General features: G+C 42.1%; 1 protein-coding gene across 2 annotated transcripts; it reads right to left on the minus strand.

Annotated features, from left to right (window-relative positions):
- Nucleotides 1-797: 797 nt before the first annotated feature.
- ZC4H2 (zinc finger C4H2-type containing) lies at nt 798-11758 on the minus strand. 2 transcript variants are annotated; one of them, XM_012813695.1, is made up of 5 exons: nt 6101-6118; nt 5082-5249; nt 3342-3514; nt 2381-2543; nt 798-1213 (listed from the first exon to the last, which is right to left on the minus strand). In XM_012813695.1, the coding sequence occupies exons 2-5, from the start codon at nt 5235-5237 to the stop codon at nt 1100-1102; spliced, it is 606 nt and encodes a 201-aa protein (XP_012669149.1). In that variant the 5' UTR covers nt 5238-5249; nt 6101-6118; the 3' UTR covers nt 798-1099. The 2 variants fall into 2 exon arrangements, with proteins under 2 accessions (XP_012669149.1, XP_012669150.1); XM_012813696.1 differs by lacking the exon at nt 6101-6118 and adding an exon at nt 11738-11758 and having other exon boundaries at nt 1100-1213.
- Between the last annotated feature and the right edge of the window lie 2745 nt (nt 11759-14503).

The following is a 14503-nucleotide window of genomic DNA, read 5'->3' on the forward strand; positions in this document are numbered from 1 at the left end:
TTGTTTTCTTTCTTTTGAGAGGGAAGGCCACCTGAACAATCTGTAGGGCAGAGGTGGCCACAAGCTATTCTGAGCTGAGGCTGCCTTACAGAAGAAGGCAGATCCAGAAAGGGAGAGATGAATGGAGGGAAAGTCCCACCTACCTGCATTTGTAAAGAATGGAGAGGAATGGAATCTAAATCCATCCCTCTCCTCTCTGTGACCATTAATCAGGTACCAGAGTAATGGTAGAGAACAAAAGCCAATACAGATATAATCCTGGGGCATCTCTCAGCATGAGGCAGCTCATACAACAGAAACCTCAGGCCCAATGACTTAGGCATGAGTTAGGCAGAACTTGTAGAATGGGGCTGGCTCCCTGATTTTCCTATAGGAAACTTCTAATACTGAATTGCAAATACTAGAGGTATGGGGGAAAGACCCATCAATCTCAGGATTCCCAGACAGCCTGGTACCTAAGAATTTTAGTATATCTGGGAGACTAAGGTGGATAGAGCTAAAGAATAACAGCCAGGCCCCCAAATGAATATAAAAAGGAGGACTCATCCAAGCTACTACTGGGTATTAAGGATAAGGTAAAGAGATTTGGGGAGATATATGCACTCAGCCTGATGGCAAGTCCAGCAAGAAGACTGTTGTCCCTTTAGAGCCTAAAGCAAAAGTACAGTAGAGGAGGGGGAAATGCTGGATCCTTTACATCCCCCATTCCCCAGACCCTATAGGTCCTTAGGCTTCAGGCCTCAGGAAAACAAACAAACAAACAAACAAACAAACAACAACAACAAAAAAAAAAACCCAGAGAATCACTTCTGGGCCTTTTGCCCTTCCCTTAGCTCTAAACATGGACATGGAGTGAAATGTCAGTGGAAGAGAAGGGACCATCAGACATACTGTCATTAGCACCTGAACCACTTCTCTTCCTAAACCAGAAATCTCAAGAGCAAAAAAAAAATAAGAGCAAAGTGAGAGAGGGGTTGTGCTTCCATCATATTAAATAGGAGACTTGGTGGAGTGGGGAAGGGTTGTTTCACATCAAGACGTCAATCACTCTGGTGGGGGTGGTTTGTGATCAGCAGAGCTGTATGTGCTCTCCCTCTCTTCATTCATCCTGCTTCCGTTTTGGCTTTTTGGGGTTCCGGGACCGACTCTTGGCTTTGCACAGAGGGCATATAGGTGCATTCCGGTGAATTTGCTGGTGACATGACAAGCAAGCCTGGTGGGGTACAGAACAAAGTTAGCAGTCAGATTGTTTTAGGCAGTGGCTCAGACTTCTGATTCCCAGGGGCCCATGAAACAACTCTGATTGCTCCATCAGGAAGAAGCAATAATCAGTGAGTAAGACTCAAGTAGAGATAATGGCACTCTTGGAAATCATAGAAGATGTGAGAGAAAGGAGAGGGGTATTGAGAAAAAGTATCCAAAACTTAAAAATAAAATAAAATTAGGACTATATATCCATTCAGCTTTATATTGGAGTACTGTCTAACGGCCCACCCAAGGATTATTTAATTTTCTAAGACAGGGGTCAGCATACTTTTTATAGAAAGGACAAGATAGTAAACATTTTAAACTGTTCATATCATATGGTCTTTGTTGCAATTATTCTACTCTGTTTTACATGAAAGAAACTGTAGATAATAGCTTTCATGCCTGTTGTTTGCAATAGCTTGAAATCACAAGCATGCATGTATGCCAATAAAACTTTAGCAATAACAGAGAGCAGGTCGTATCTGGTCTGTAGGCTGTAGTTTGCTGACTTTTGCTCTAAGACAGTGGTTCTCAACCTTCCTAATGCTGCGACCCACAGATTGAGAACCACTGCTCTAAGAGAATGTCCCTTTGATCAGAGCCCAGACTCTGTGATGTTACACTGATAAGCTGGAAATGTTTTTTGGCCAGTAGAAATGCAAAGTATTTCTGTTCAGAAGAAAAGTTAACTATAAAGGTCAGAGTTTTATTGCCCTGCTTGACACAAATCAGTTCTGTATCTAACTTTGCAAATTTATTTCTTTTTCTTTCCTGATTATATAAATATCTACTCCTCAAATGCTCTTAGAACAGCTTTATAATCCTGCTACCGCCTTCATTTAGGAAACATTCTCACTACATATTTGTGAAAGAGCCATGTTTCTAACTTTTAGAACTATACTTTAGTGGGGTCTGCAAGTCTCCCTGCATTCTAACCCCTCTGGGGAATGTTGGGAAACAAAACTAATGGATATATATAACACAGCACACAACATGCCACCCTTTCCTCTGTGTCCCAAGCAAAAGTTGTTTAAGGAAGTACCCAAATAAGTAAGGCAAAGGCCCAGCTTTGCATGGGCCTTATGTGGGAGTATACTTTGCTTCTTCTACAGCCCGTACCAAGATCACTCACCTTCATAGGTGGAGGCTGCTGCCTGAAGGTGGCCGTCTGTCGAGTGTCCTGCTTCCTAGCCACTTGGAGTTGTTGGGCAGCAGCAGCTGCAGCAGCCAACGACTCAGGTATGGGTGGTTCCTGAGGTTCTGTCTGCCACTCTGCTTTCTGCTTCTCAAAGTAACTTTGGAAATGAGAGACATTGGATGGATCATTCTGAATTACCTCTCTTAAAGATACCATGCCACAGAACTAAGAGTTGGGTTGTGGCTAGCTAGAATGTTTCTGTACCCTCTCCATCACAAGGCTCTTATCTCTAGAATTGGACCCACTATCTGCTGGGAAGGGTGATCTTCCTGTTCCTTGCCTCTGATAGACCCAGAAGATCAAGAAATCTTAGGAATAGCAAGATCCTTAAAGGCCGCTAAGTCCTGTCCTCCATCCCATGCTTCTTTGAGTATTTCCATTAAGTATTTTCAGGCCTCTGTTGACATACTTCTAGGAATAGGAAGCTCATCACTTCCATAGGCAGCATGGTTTACCTTTAGAGAACACTTTCTTCTACCCAGCTGAACTCTTATCTCTCTGCAAGGTGAGCCTAGTTCTTAATCTAGATCTTGAGATAAAGTTTCAGGCTAGCCCAAGCAGACCATGAAAGCTCAGGCTTTTATATTTTTAAAGGTTTCTGGATAGCCCTTATAGATAGTGAGTTAGGAATTGACACCTGAAGAGTATATACATAGTCTTGTATTGTCAAAATCACACAAAGAATTTTAAAAGCCATCTAGTAATTCTAGTTATCTTTCTTCTATTGTAATAATCCAGCACAGAGATTTGCCCAAGGTCATCCAATGAATCAGCCATTGAAAGGCGTGTGAGGACTAGTACCCTAATTTTCAGTCCAGGTTTTGTGTATGTATACATCTCTGTGTGTGTGTGTGTGTGTGTGGTATATTGAGGAAATAGGGGGCAGGCAGCTTACTCCAAGGAAAGTTTCTCCTCTTCTTCACACAAGTCAGGAAGCCTCTGCAGGCCCAGAGTCATACGCAGGGCATCTACATGTTCTTTCAGTGGCTTATACTCATCATGCAGCCGCCGGGTTGACTCTAGCAGCTTGTTTAGGTCATTCTCAGACTGTTTGATAGTGTTTTCCATCTGGAACATAGAGTGAGGCAGGCACAAAGAAAATACCCCAACATGCTTAGAGAGGGCTTTATAGCTGAGTGGATAATATGCCTCAGAGCCTATTCAATCTATGTTCAAGTTCTTGATCTGCCATGTCCTCATTATGTAACTCTGGTCAAACCTCAGTTTCATCTATATAATGGTGAGAGTAATAATGCCTACCAAATGCAATCTTGGTGCATATTCCATAATCAAATTCATATACATGTAACAGCCCTCAGTACAGGGACCAATAGAGTAAATCTCACTAAATGGAAGTTATTGTTAAAATAGAGCATCTTAGAGCTGCAATATTTTTTAGAGCTCATTTAGTCCATCCCATTACCATTTTTCAGGTGGGAAAATAGAAGCTCATAAAGAAGGGACTTCTTCAGGAAAATACTTATTTGAGGCAAAGCCTGGATGAAAGACTTAGGGCTTCTGCCTCCCAGACCATTGGCCATTTTTCCAGATCAGTGGTTCTCAAAATATGGGTACTGATTAGCAGCATCACTGTCATCTGGGAAATCAGATATGTTAATTCTTAGGCTCAACTCCAGACATGTAGAATCAGAAAATCTGGGGTGGAGTTCAACAATATGTGTCTAATAGGCTTTTCAGGAGACTCTGATACACGCTCAAATTGAAGATCCACTGGCTTAGATTTTTAGCCTCTCTGTGTTGTATTTTATTCATTTAATTGTTCCTGTATCTTTAGTGAACTGACAGCAAAACTCTCAATTCTTCATGGGTTCCAGAATCATATGATCTTTAAAGCAGAAAATGCCAAGTGTCTTCTGTTCAAACCTCATTTCTATTTCCTTTAAGATTCTAGGCCTGACAACATCAGAAAATGAGAATTGCCACATAAATAAGAGTCTCAAAAATATAAACTTACCTCCTTCAAAAGTAAATTTCAAAAATAAAAAATTCTGTAGAAGTGAAAAAGGATTTTTAGAGAAGGAAAAAGGAAAAACTATTTCTCAATGTCATAGGCTCTAAGTGTTAGAAAAGACCTAACAGATTGGCACCTCCAACCTCCAATATAGCAGCCCAGACAGTTGACCATTCAGACTCTGCTTGAATAACTCCCAAAGAGGGGAGCTTATCACCTTAACAATTAGTTCTTTTTCCACATTCCAAGAGTCTCCAAAGGAGAGACTAAGCCTCACTTTGGTAGGCAGACAGAGATGATTTGTTCTGTCTAGTTGGAAACTTTTAAGCACTTTAAGCTACACTGCACAGGTGGTTCTCAACTTCTAGACTCCCAGAATGAGAGGACATAAGAGCTGAAAGAGCCCTTAGAGGTTACTGAGTCCCTCTCATAAGTGCAGAGAGGGAAAATGAGGCACATAGTGAAGAAACTTGTCCAGTGATATACAGTCAGTGACAGAAGCAGGGCTGGATTTCAGAACTCTTAGATTCTCCCATTCCACCACAGCTGGCACCGATGCCTGTTAGCCCAGATTGGCCACAGCCATATCTCAAGAAAGGCCATAGCACTCACTAGTGCCTCTTCCTCGAGAGGCTTAGAGGTAGGTTCTAGTCAGTCACATACCACATTGATGTCAGCATGGATCAGTCGGAGTTCCTCTACATGGGCCATCTTCTCCTGCAGCAGGAGGTCCATCTCTTGCTTATATTCCTTTAGGTGCCTCTCCTCTGACTCAAGTGCCTCAAATTCAGCTTTCAAGCGGGTCTTGATCTTCTCCATCTGCAGGGTCTTGTTTCTGCAATTCCCAAAAAGCAGGAAATAGGCCATCAAAGGGGGGAAAATAGAAATGGAGTATAGAGTTAGGCCCTGAGACAAGGATTTCTTTCTATGCCACCTTTTCAAGCCTCCTCCTGCGCAGGCAGAGTCAATCTGAAACCATCCCTCAAAAAGTTACGAGCTATTTTCTTCTAAGACAGGGCTGTCCAACCTGTGGCCTGATTTTGTGAGCACATTTTTTGATTATCTGTGGTGTTGGGTATCACAAAAAATATGCATGGACCTTTCTTTTGCTAATCAACTTTTGTTAATGTTTGTGCATTTACTATGTGGCCCAAGACTGCTCTTATTTTTCTAATGTGTGGCAGCCCAGTTGGGTATCAAAAAAGGTTAGACACCCCTGTTCTAAGATTAAATATCTCAAATGGGGTTAATTATGTTTTCTTATGGGGTAGTTGCAAGTGTGGGACAAATTTTAGCTATTAGATTGATTCAAGAGAGTACTACTCACATTTAGCGGACATAGGCCACTCAGATAGCCTCTCAATGCACATAAGAATCTTACACACAAAGAACTTCTAGTCAAGATGCCAACAGTGAGCTGTTGAAAAATTTTGGAGATGCACTGTCCAACAAACTTTCTTTAGTGATGACAATGTTTAATGTCTGATTTCTAATACTGTAACCACTAGGCACATGTGGCTATTGAACACTTGAAATGTGTCTAGTATAATTGAGAAATTGAATTTTAAATATAATTTAATTTCATATTGGACAATATAGGGTCCACTCATCAGTTCCAGAAAAGGAAGGAAAAGGAAATTACTATAGGTCATTTTTTTTTTTTTTTAGAAAAACAAAAACATGTTCCTGATTGTTAAATTCCAATTCTATACTCTTTGGCTCAGTCATCTCATATCGGGAAATTTATTCTAAGAAAGTAATTCAAACAAGCAAAAAATTAATAAACAGAGATATCCTTTCTGGGCGTTGGGCAAAATTAGAATATTTGGCAGCTATTAAAGATTTGTGATATACAAAATGTCAAAGATATTATACTCTAAAAAAGTGTACACATTGAGATTACAACTTCAAAATATACTTGCATGTGACTAAGAAAAGGAACTATACAGACATGGTTTCCAAAGCTGTTTGAGACCATTTGAAGCCTGCCTATGGGAGAGCACCACAAAGTTTCAAAAGACTGTCCCTCTAAGGCATGTTGCTATCCTCCCCCTGGCTCCCTACTTTCCTAGTTCCCAGGACCTTCCTAGCCTAATGCCCCTTACTCAGACTTGGAATCTCCTTTCTTCTGCTTCAGTATCTGGCCTTCCCCTCTACACCAGACTATCCCATGGATTCTTTTTTTTTTTTTTTTTTGAGACAGAGCCTCAAGCTATCCCCCTGGGTAGAGTACCGTGGCATTACAGCTCACAGCAACCTCCAACTCCTGGGCTCAAGCGAGTCTCCTGCCTCCGCCTCCCAAGTAGCTGGGACCACAGGCGCCCGCCACAACGCCCGGCTATTTTTTGGTTGCAGCGTCATTGTTGTTTGGCGGGTCCGGGCTGGGGATTCGAACCCACCACCTTAGGTGTACGTGGCTGGCGCCTTAGCCGGTTGAGCTATAGGCGCCGAGCCTATCCCATGGATTCTTAAGATGGACTCTGAACATCAGCCTGCTTTTGTCTTCAGTCTCTCTCTCTCCTTTGTTAACACTGTCTGTGCCTCCTGCCTTAAGAATTAGCCTTTAATAGTACAGAACCACAGAAAGAGCTATTAGTTAGATAAAATGGTAGGAGTTTTGCCTTCCAAATTAAAAAAATAAAATTATTTTCATGTTATTGTATTTATTTTTTTAAACTTAAAAATGGGGTTAAAAAGTTGGTGGTATCCCATTTGTAAACAAGGAAATTGAGGATCAAGGTAGTAACTTCCCTAGCATTCCAGAGCTGGTAAATTGGGTGTTAGAATTTGCACCCAGGCTATCTAACACCAAAGCCCACATACTATCCATTACTCCAAATGGCCATTAACTTGGGTTAGCAGTCTGAAGGGCATAAATATGCAAGGGTTCTTGGTATCTCATCAAATATCTTGCAGAGAAATAATACTGCTTAGTATTGGTCAATTACATATTTACATAGATATTTTCCTGTCTAGACTTTTATTCTCCTCTTCTTCTAGGTTACATACAGAGCAATCTGAACTTTGCCTATCTTTACCCCCATTTTAAAGATGGGAAAACTGAGATTCATAGTGATATAATCTCTTACCCTAAGTCATATGGCCAGTTAGGTCACCAGGAACCTGTTTTTGCAGGCAAAATCATATTATAAAAGTATACATTGGGTATAAATCCTAGTGTTGACTCTGACTATTTGACTTGGATGATAGTAATAGTAACTATGTGTGTATTTAACTATATTTATTGAGAACCTACTACATATCAATTATAGGAGGCTTAGATATAAATTAATTCAACAACTATTTATTGAATACATATCTGGTGTCAGGCATTATCCTAGATGTTGGGTATAAAGAAGGGAACAGGAGAGTATATGGACAGGAAGCTGAATCTAATGAGGAAAATGGTTTCCAAACACATGGTTACATGTAATGCCATATGATAAATAGTACAGAGGAGATGGACAATGCAATGGAAGGATACAACAGAGGGACATAACATAGTTTCAGGGACATGGTAGTGTCAAGAGGTCAGTCAGGGGAAGCTTTCCTCAGAACCCGAAGATGTGACTTCTAAGCTGAGACCTGAAGAATGAGTAGGAATTATTTGGTGAGTGGACATAGATACAGAGGAGAGCAGTCCAGGCAGAGAAAATAGCATGAGCAATGGCCCCAATGCAAATAAATATGACACATTAAAAGAACTGAACAAAGACCAGTGTGGCTGGAGGACCTAGTACAAGACAAAAAGGGGCCTAGATAAAACTATGAAGGTTGGCAGAAGCCAAAAAATAGCTTGGAGGCAGGGATTAGCTAGGACTTTTACCCTCAGGGGAAGGGAGAATCTTAGAATTTTAAGCAGGAGAGTAACATCTGATCATCACACTTCATTTCTCTCATCCTTGGCTTTCTTATCAGTAATGCAGGAATCATAATAATAGTGCCTGTTTTACAGGTTATGCTGTGAGTGTTAAATGAACTAAAACATGTAAAGTCCCCAAGCAGAGTATGTATCATATGCTGGGCAGTCAACAATTGATAATGCCTTTTTCCCTTCCCACTCTGCCCAACTCTTCTGCCATGGTGACCTCTGCCCCACAGTGGTTTGGATTCTGTTACAAGGGGTCGACAGCGAATAGGGTTTGTGTGTGCAGGTGTTTACATGTACTAGTGTGGGTGGCCAGGTATACTACTGGCTACTAATATCAATCACTACTAGAAGCCACCTCATAATGTCCATATAAAGAATGTCATTCCATGGAGATGGGCCAAGCCTTTCTGATTAAAAGGCACAGAATAGCATTGTGGACCTGTGCAAAGCTCCTGTGTCTATGGATCCCTGGTCAGCATCATGTCCTCTTTCATGGTGATTCCTGGCACACCAGTTCTCTAAATGGTGGACACAAAAGGAGGGGGAATAGAGGCGTGGCTCCTAGTAGACTCACATCTGCCTTTCCTGGAGGTGACAGATGTGGTACAAGCTGGATTCCTTATTTCATTAGGGCAGCAGCACCTTCAAATCCCAGGATAGCCATGTGAAATCTCAGGGGTAACTCAGGGCCTGGGAGACAGAGACACTATAAAGTTTGGAATTAGTGTGGGATCTGGAATTCAGATAGTCTACCTGGGCACCCAGTTCCACTATTCACCAACCCTTTGATGGAGGTGAAGGCCTCACTGCTCTGGTACTTGAGGCATAATTCTCATAAATTTAATGTGCCTTTTCAGTCTCTTTTTATCTTTTATCTATATTGGTCTATAATCACTATGTATTACTGATCTCAGTGCTTTTATTTAATTTAAAAGACATATGTTATACATTGTGTATTCTTCTTCCTCATGATTTCTTTGCTCTACTGTACAATTCAATTCATATGAGGTACTTTGAGTAAAGTTTATAAAAATGTAAAGTAGGATATAGAGCCATGGACTAGAGCAGTGTGAAAAAAAGCTGTTATTTAAGGGGTACAGTGATTCAATTTTGTAAGATGAAGAAATGTTTCTATGTATGGAGATCATGGTTGCAAAACAATAAGAATGTACTTTAGTGCTATGAAATGTATGGTTAAAAATGGTTAAAATTTTTATTTTATGTATATTTTACCACAATGTAAAAATAAACTTAAGTGAAGAAACTACAAAAAAAAAAAAATGATGACACCAACTATCATTAAATGAAACCAGAAGTAAGAAGTCTTTCCCATCCATACTTAGTAGAAATAAGCATGGTATAGTTATCTCTACTTAGACGAATGCCTTTTATCTACTCTTCTCCCCTCTTCCCATTCCTACTTCTATTTACACAACCCCATGTTGTCAGACTAGAGACATAGCAAACTCAGTTAAGAGCTGTATGGACATGGGAAATAAAAGGCATAAAGCCTTTGTCAAGCACTAGTGGCATTTCCTCTCCTTGGGGAGAAGTGGTTTCACCAGCTAGAAGGCAGCCTAATCCTTTGGGGGATAAAATAGTTTATACTCAAACTACTTTATAGGGTTGCTACAGTGTTTCCTCTATCCAAGGGGCTTTGGAACATTTGTTAATTGCCCACTGTGTCAAGACATAGCAAGGATAAGATCCTGACCAAAGGGCAAAAGGGCAAAGACTCCCAGTTAAGGGAGGGCAATAGGATTACAAAGATGAGCTCCAAAACTGCCTTTATTTACTATTTCTAAAGTCAGTTTCTAGGGAGTGGGAGGATCTTGGCCAGTTCTTCAGGAGTGTCACTGAAGGCTGTTACCTTTCACCAGTAGTGTATCGAGGACAGGGCATTGAGAACAGTCTACATTCAGTGCAGGCTATAAGGAGATACATTTTTTGTAGAAGGACAAAAATAGAACCAGTTAAAATGTATTGATTTTGTATGACACTGTATGTATAATTTTACTGTGTTTTGATTATGCATGATTTCATATGATATTCTTTAATAAATGTTATATAAGAAAGTAAAGTACATGTATTTATCAGTACAGTAGGCCTAGCTACCTTGTTGGCCACCTCCATACATTTACTGGTTTGCTACAGTCCCTTGGATGGTCAACATAAAGAGGTTCTATTGTAATTGTATGGGGGGTCACCTATATTAACTTTCTTCTTAGGAAGGAACAGTATCATCCTCAAAAGGTTATTTAATCATGCATGGTTCTCCCAAATTATTGCTTGCTGTCTTCTCAGTGATTATGTTTCTCTTTGTACTTTGGGGTATGCTGTCACAAATAAAACATATCTTAGAGTTATTTTCTGAGTCTTAAGAAAGTAGTTATTCACAGATTCCTAATTTACTGGCCTACCCATAGCAAAGCAGGTGACACAGATTAGTTTTTAATAGTAGGATAAATCTCTGGTGCGGTTGCTTTAGCAAACTTTATTTTTCACAGATCCAGATTTTGTGCTATTCATTATCCTGGCTACTAATGAATTTTTATAAAATAAAAATATGTAGGAGTTAAAACAAATTAAAGTTGCTATATTCTTTATTATCACCATGGAATGATAGTCCTAAACAATGTCCACCAAAGGACATCTGGGCTGACTCCACTTGTTATTAATGATGAATAAAGCTGTGGGAGGTATATAAGTTGACTTCTCAATGGAGTGCCCTGCCTCAATTCTAAAGTATTCAGAGAAACAGCCACAGACGGACAATCCCTGGGGGTTCTTCAAAACCGGGGAAGAGAAAAAGAATCAGGAGGTGCTCAGACAGGCTGCACTAGGCCTATGCATTGGAGAGTCAATAGATGGAAGGGATTAAAACTCTTTGAATATGTAGTTAGATTAGGAAACCTGGTTTACTTCCCCTGCATGAATAGAACTAGCTTCTCTCTCCCCCTTAATTTAAATACACTCTCAGCTGTATACCAACCCCCTGCAACTTACCTAGTCTCTCTCTCTCTCTCTATCCACTCTTCCTTAGAACTTAGGATTCTTTCAACCCTATCTTTTTACATAGGAACCTTTGTTTGGAAATCAATAAAAGCCTTCTGAAGAGGACAGAGAAGTGTTCTCCTTCTTACTACTTGACCTGAGTGAATGTGAGCCTTCTCCAGGCACTTTCAGACGTTATTTTAAACTGACATACTTTCAACATCATTTTTTCCTAGCCAGCTTTCAAACCAGGTTGGGTTTCATGCACAAAATACCCTGTCATAAAGCCACTATGAATATCCATGTGCAAGTGAAGAATCATAATTCTTCATTTCTCTAGGATAAATGACCAATAGTGCAATTGCTCTGTCATATAGCAATTGCATGTTTCGTATTTCAAGAAACTGCCAAACAGAAGGCTAAGATGGCCAACTAGAGGCAATTTCCGTCATATGGTCCTGGCCAGAAAGAGGAAAATTAGACTGAATTGAACACAGAGCAGTTGAAATTGGGGGGTAGATTGCAGAGAGAAGAAATTAAGGCATTCAGTAACCTCGCTGAAACAAACTGTGAAGACAAAGATGAGAAAGAGGGAAAAAGTGAGAAGAGGACAGTTATGGAGTGGACCAGAATTTGGAGGAGCCCAAGACGAATAGAAGAGTAAATGAGACACTTTCCCCCATCCAGGGGCTGTCCACTAGCAGCAAACTACAGAATCTCTCATCCCATGGGAAAATGCCACAAGGGACCAAAGACCCAGCTTTCCTGAACCTAGGTGTATCCTCTGTGTATCCGATTCTGCGTCCACCACCTGGTAGAATAGTGAGCAATTTTGCCTTCAGCTGGCTTGTGGTCAAAGTCCATCATCCTTTCCTTTGGTTATGATAAGAGTGTTCCCTTCTGTGGCTGCTTCCCTTTGCCTGGGGGAGTCAGAACGCTAGCTGGGCTCAGACAGCCTGGAAGGGCTGCCCCACTCCAAAGCACCAGAAAGGGGAATTTGGAAATTACCTAGTCCCCACAGTGAGCATGGAAACAAGTGTTGCAGAGACCAGTTTCTCTCCCACCAGCAGCCAATAGGAACAACTACAGGCAATAAAAGTGAAGGGATAATGGCTCTGCCTCCCCATCATATCTGACCAGAACTCAGGAGGAACTCTGAACTGTGTGGCCCAGTGAACTGGCAGTGCCACACCCCCTGCCAAAGGAGCAAACTATGTCTCACCTAGCCTGCCTCCTGCTAGGTGGGATCTATCCCCACCCTGTGGAATGGTTTGGATTACCACCTGCCCATTGCCCTGGCCTTGTGGCACCTTCTGGAGGCTCTGCCACCAGCTCCACCCCTACCAGTGTGGAGATGGGTGGCCTCATGAGACCTTATTCTGGGAAATCTTGGGAGGAATATTGCAAGGTGCAGATTCCCCTCTCCCAACCACAGATGAAAGCCACATATTTTTGGATTTGTTGCTGGTGAGGCTGACACTGCAGCTGGAACACTTAGGCTCACTATCCATGAGCTGACTATAGCATAGGAGCATCACTTAGAGATGTGGCCCCCAGGCCCACCCTACCCAGCTTAGAGAAACAACAAGGCTTGTCCTTAGGTACCCTGACATTTTACAGCCCTGAAAGAGAGCTTAGGGATGATGTATATGGGACAGGCCATGGGAAAAAGGAGTGGCTCATTTAAATAGTCAGCAGTGAGGGGGGCAGCAAGATGGCTGACTAGAGACAGCTTTCACCAGAGGCTCTGGTCCAAAAGGCATAAAAAAATAGACTGAAGCAAACTCAAAGTAGTTGAAGGTGTATTGCTAGGAGTGATCAGCTCTTGGTGCAGAGCAGCAAATAAAGGATTTCTCACCCCATGGGAGAGAGCCATGAAACTCCAGTTCTCCTGCACCTCTGAATGTCCATCACCTGGATGCATCTTAACAGAAAAGTGAACAAACTTTGTCTCTGTTACCTTGTGCCTACAGCCCATGCTCTCCTCTCTCTTTGGTTGCTCAACAGACCGCCCCTTGCAGAGCCCAACTTCCCAGCCCTCAGGCAATTAGATGCTACCCAGCTATTGCAGGCAGTCTGGAGGGTCTGCCCCACCCCTAGGCACCAGAAAGGCTAAGGAATTCCAACTAGTCCCCCTGGGGTACCAAGGATCACAAAAGCTACTCTCTCTATCAACACGACCAGCTGTATCCTTAACTGAACACAGGGAAAGGGAAGCAGGTCCTGCCCACCTAATATGTTTGGTGAGGTGTCTAAATCTCCTCTACATTGTGTAGTCTGGTGAACCAAGTATGCTATGCCCTCCTACCAAGAGAGAAAACTGTGGCTTGGATACACTGAAATTTATGGGGCAGGGTCATTCCTGAGTGTCCTTTCTGCTAGGAGGGATCTTTTCCCTGCTCTCTGGAGTGGCTATGCACTGTACCTATATCTGGCAGGCATCTCCTGATGCTTTGACCTGGCCACCTCACTGCCAACATGGAGAGAGACAGGCCTAGTCTCATGCAAACCTACTCTAGGAAGGTCTAGGAAGCAGATGGCAGGTCATGGTTCTCCTCCCCACCCTCTAGGGAGTATCATAATGTATCAAGTCAGCTGTGGCCAGGACTCCAACAAAAACCCCAGTTCCTTTAAATTTGTTTGTGTGAGGGGCATTTGTGCCTGAACAGGGCAGAAAATGGGATGTGAGCAGTCTCCACACCTAGTCATGAGGAAAGGGGGTGTTGTGAGCTCCTGTTCCCTCGGTTCCCCCTGCTCTATGGGCAGGTTCCTGTTCCCCTGTCCCCTCCTGTTCCCCTTCCTTATGGGCATCCTCCTTCCCTCTCCCGTTCCCCTGCTTCTCCCTCCTACTGGCCTTCCCATGCTCTCCAGAATTCAAAGAGGTATGGAAAGTTCCAAGTTTCACAAAACCCCCAAGTTCTCAGTAGATGAACAATGGTGGAAAACTCATGGAAACTTGATTAATTACTGTTGTATTGTGAGAGCCAAACTAGCTCCATTTTGTTGTTTACAGCACAAGCTCCATTCTTGGCTGTTTACAGCACAAGCCCCATTCCTGGCTGTTTACCACATAAGTTCCATTCATAGCCCCTCTGCCCCAACCTCTGCCAGTGAAACCTGCAGGGCCACTCCCTGCTGCCTCTCCCCCACCCCAGGTTGCACAGCCACTGAGCCGTAAACTGAGTCACCTTAGGCAAACAGCTGCTATAATAAACAATAA

The sequence above is a fragment of the Otolemur garnettii genome, unplaced genomic scaffold (genome assembly GCF_000181295.1).
Source record: "Otolemur garnettii isolate 467f Iridium unplaced genomic scaffold, OtoGar3 scaffold00290, whole genome shotgun sequence".
NCBI lineage: Eukaryota > Metazoa > Chordata > Mammalia > Primates > Galagidae > Otolemur > Otolemur garnettii.

Coding starts and splice junctions, on each gene's coding strand:
- ZC4H2 (XM_012813695.1), bottom strand. CDS start 5,237: ATGGAGAAGATCAAGACCCGCTTGAAAGCTGAATTTGAGGCACTTGAG. Junction 2,544..3,341: donor GAGGAGAAACTTTCCTTGGA/GTAAGCTGCCTG, acceptor TCATTTCCAAAG/TTACTTTGAGAAGCAGAAAG. Junction 1,214..2,380: donor AGCAGCCTCCACCTATGAAG/GTGAGTGATCTT, acceptor GTACCCCACCAG/GCTTGCTTGTCATGTCACCA.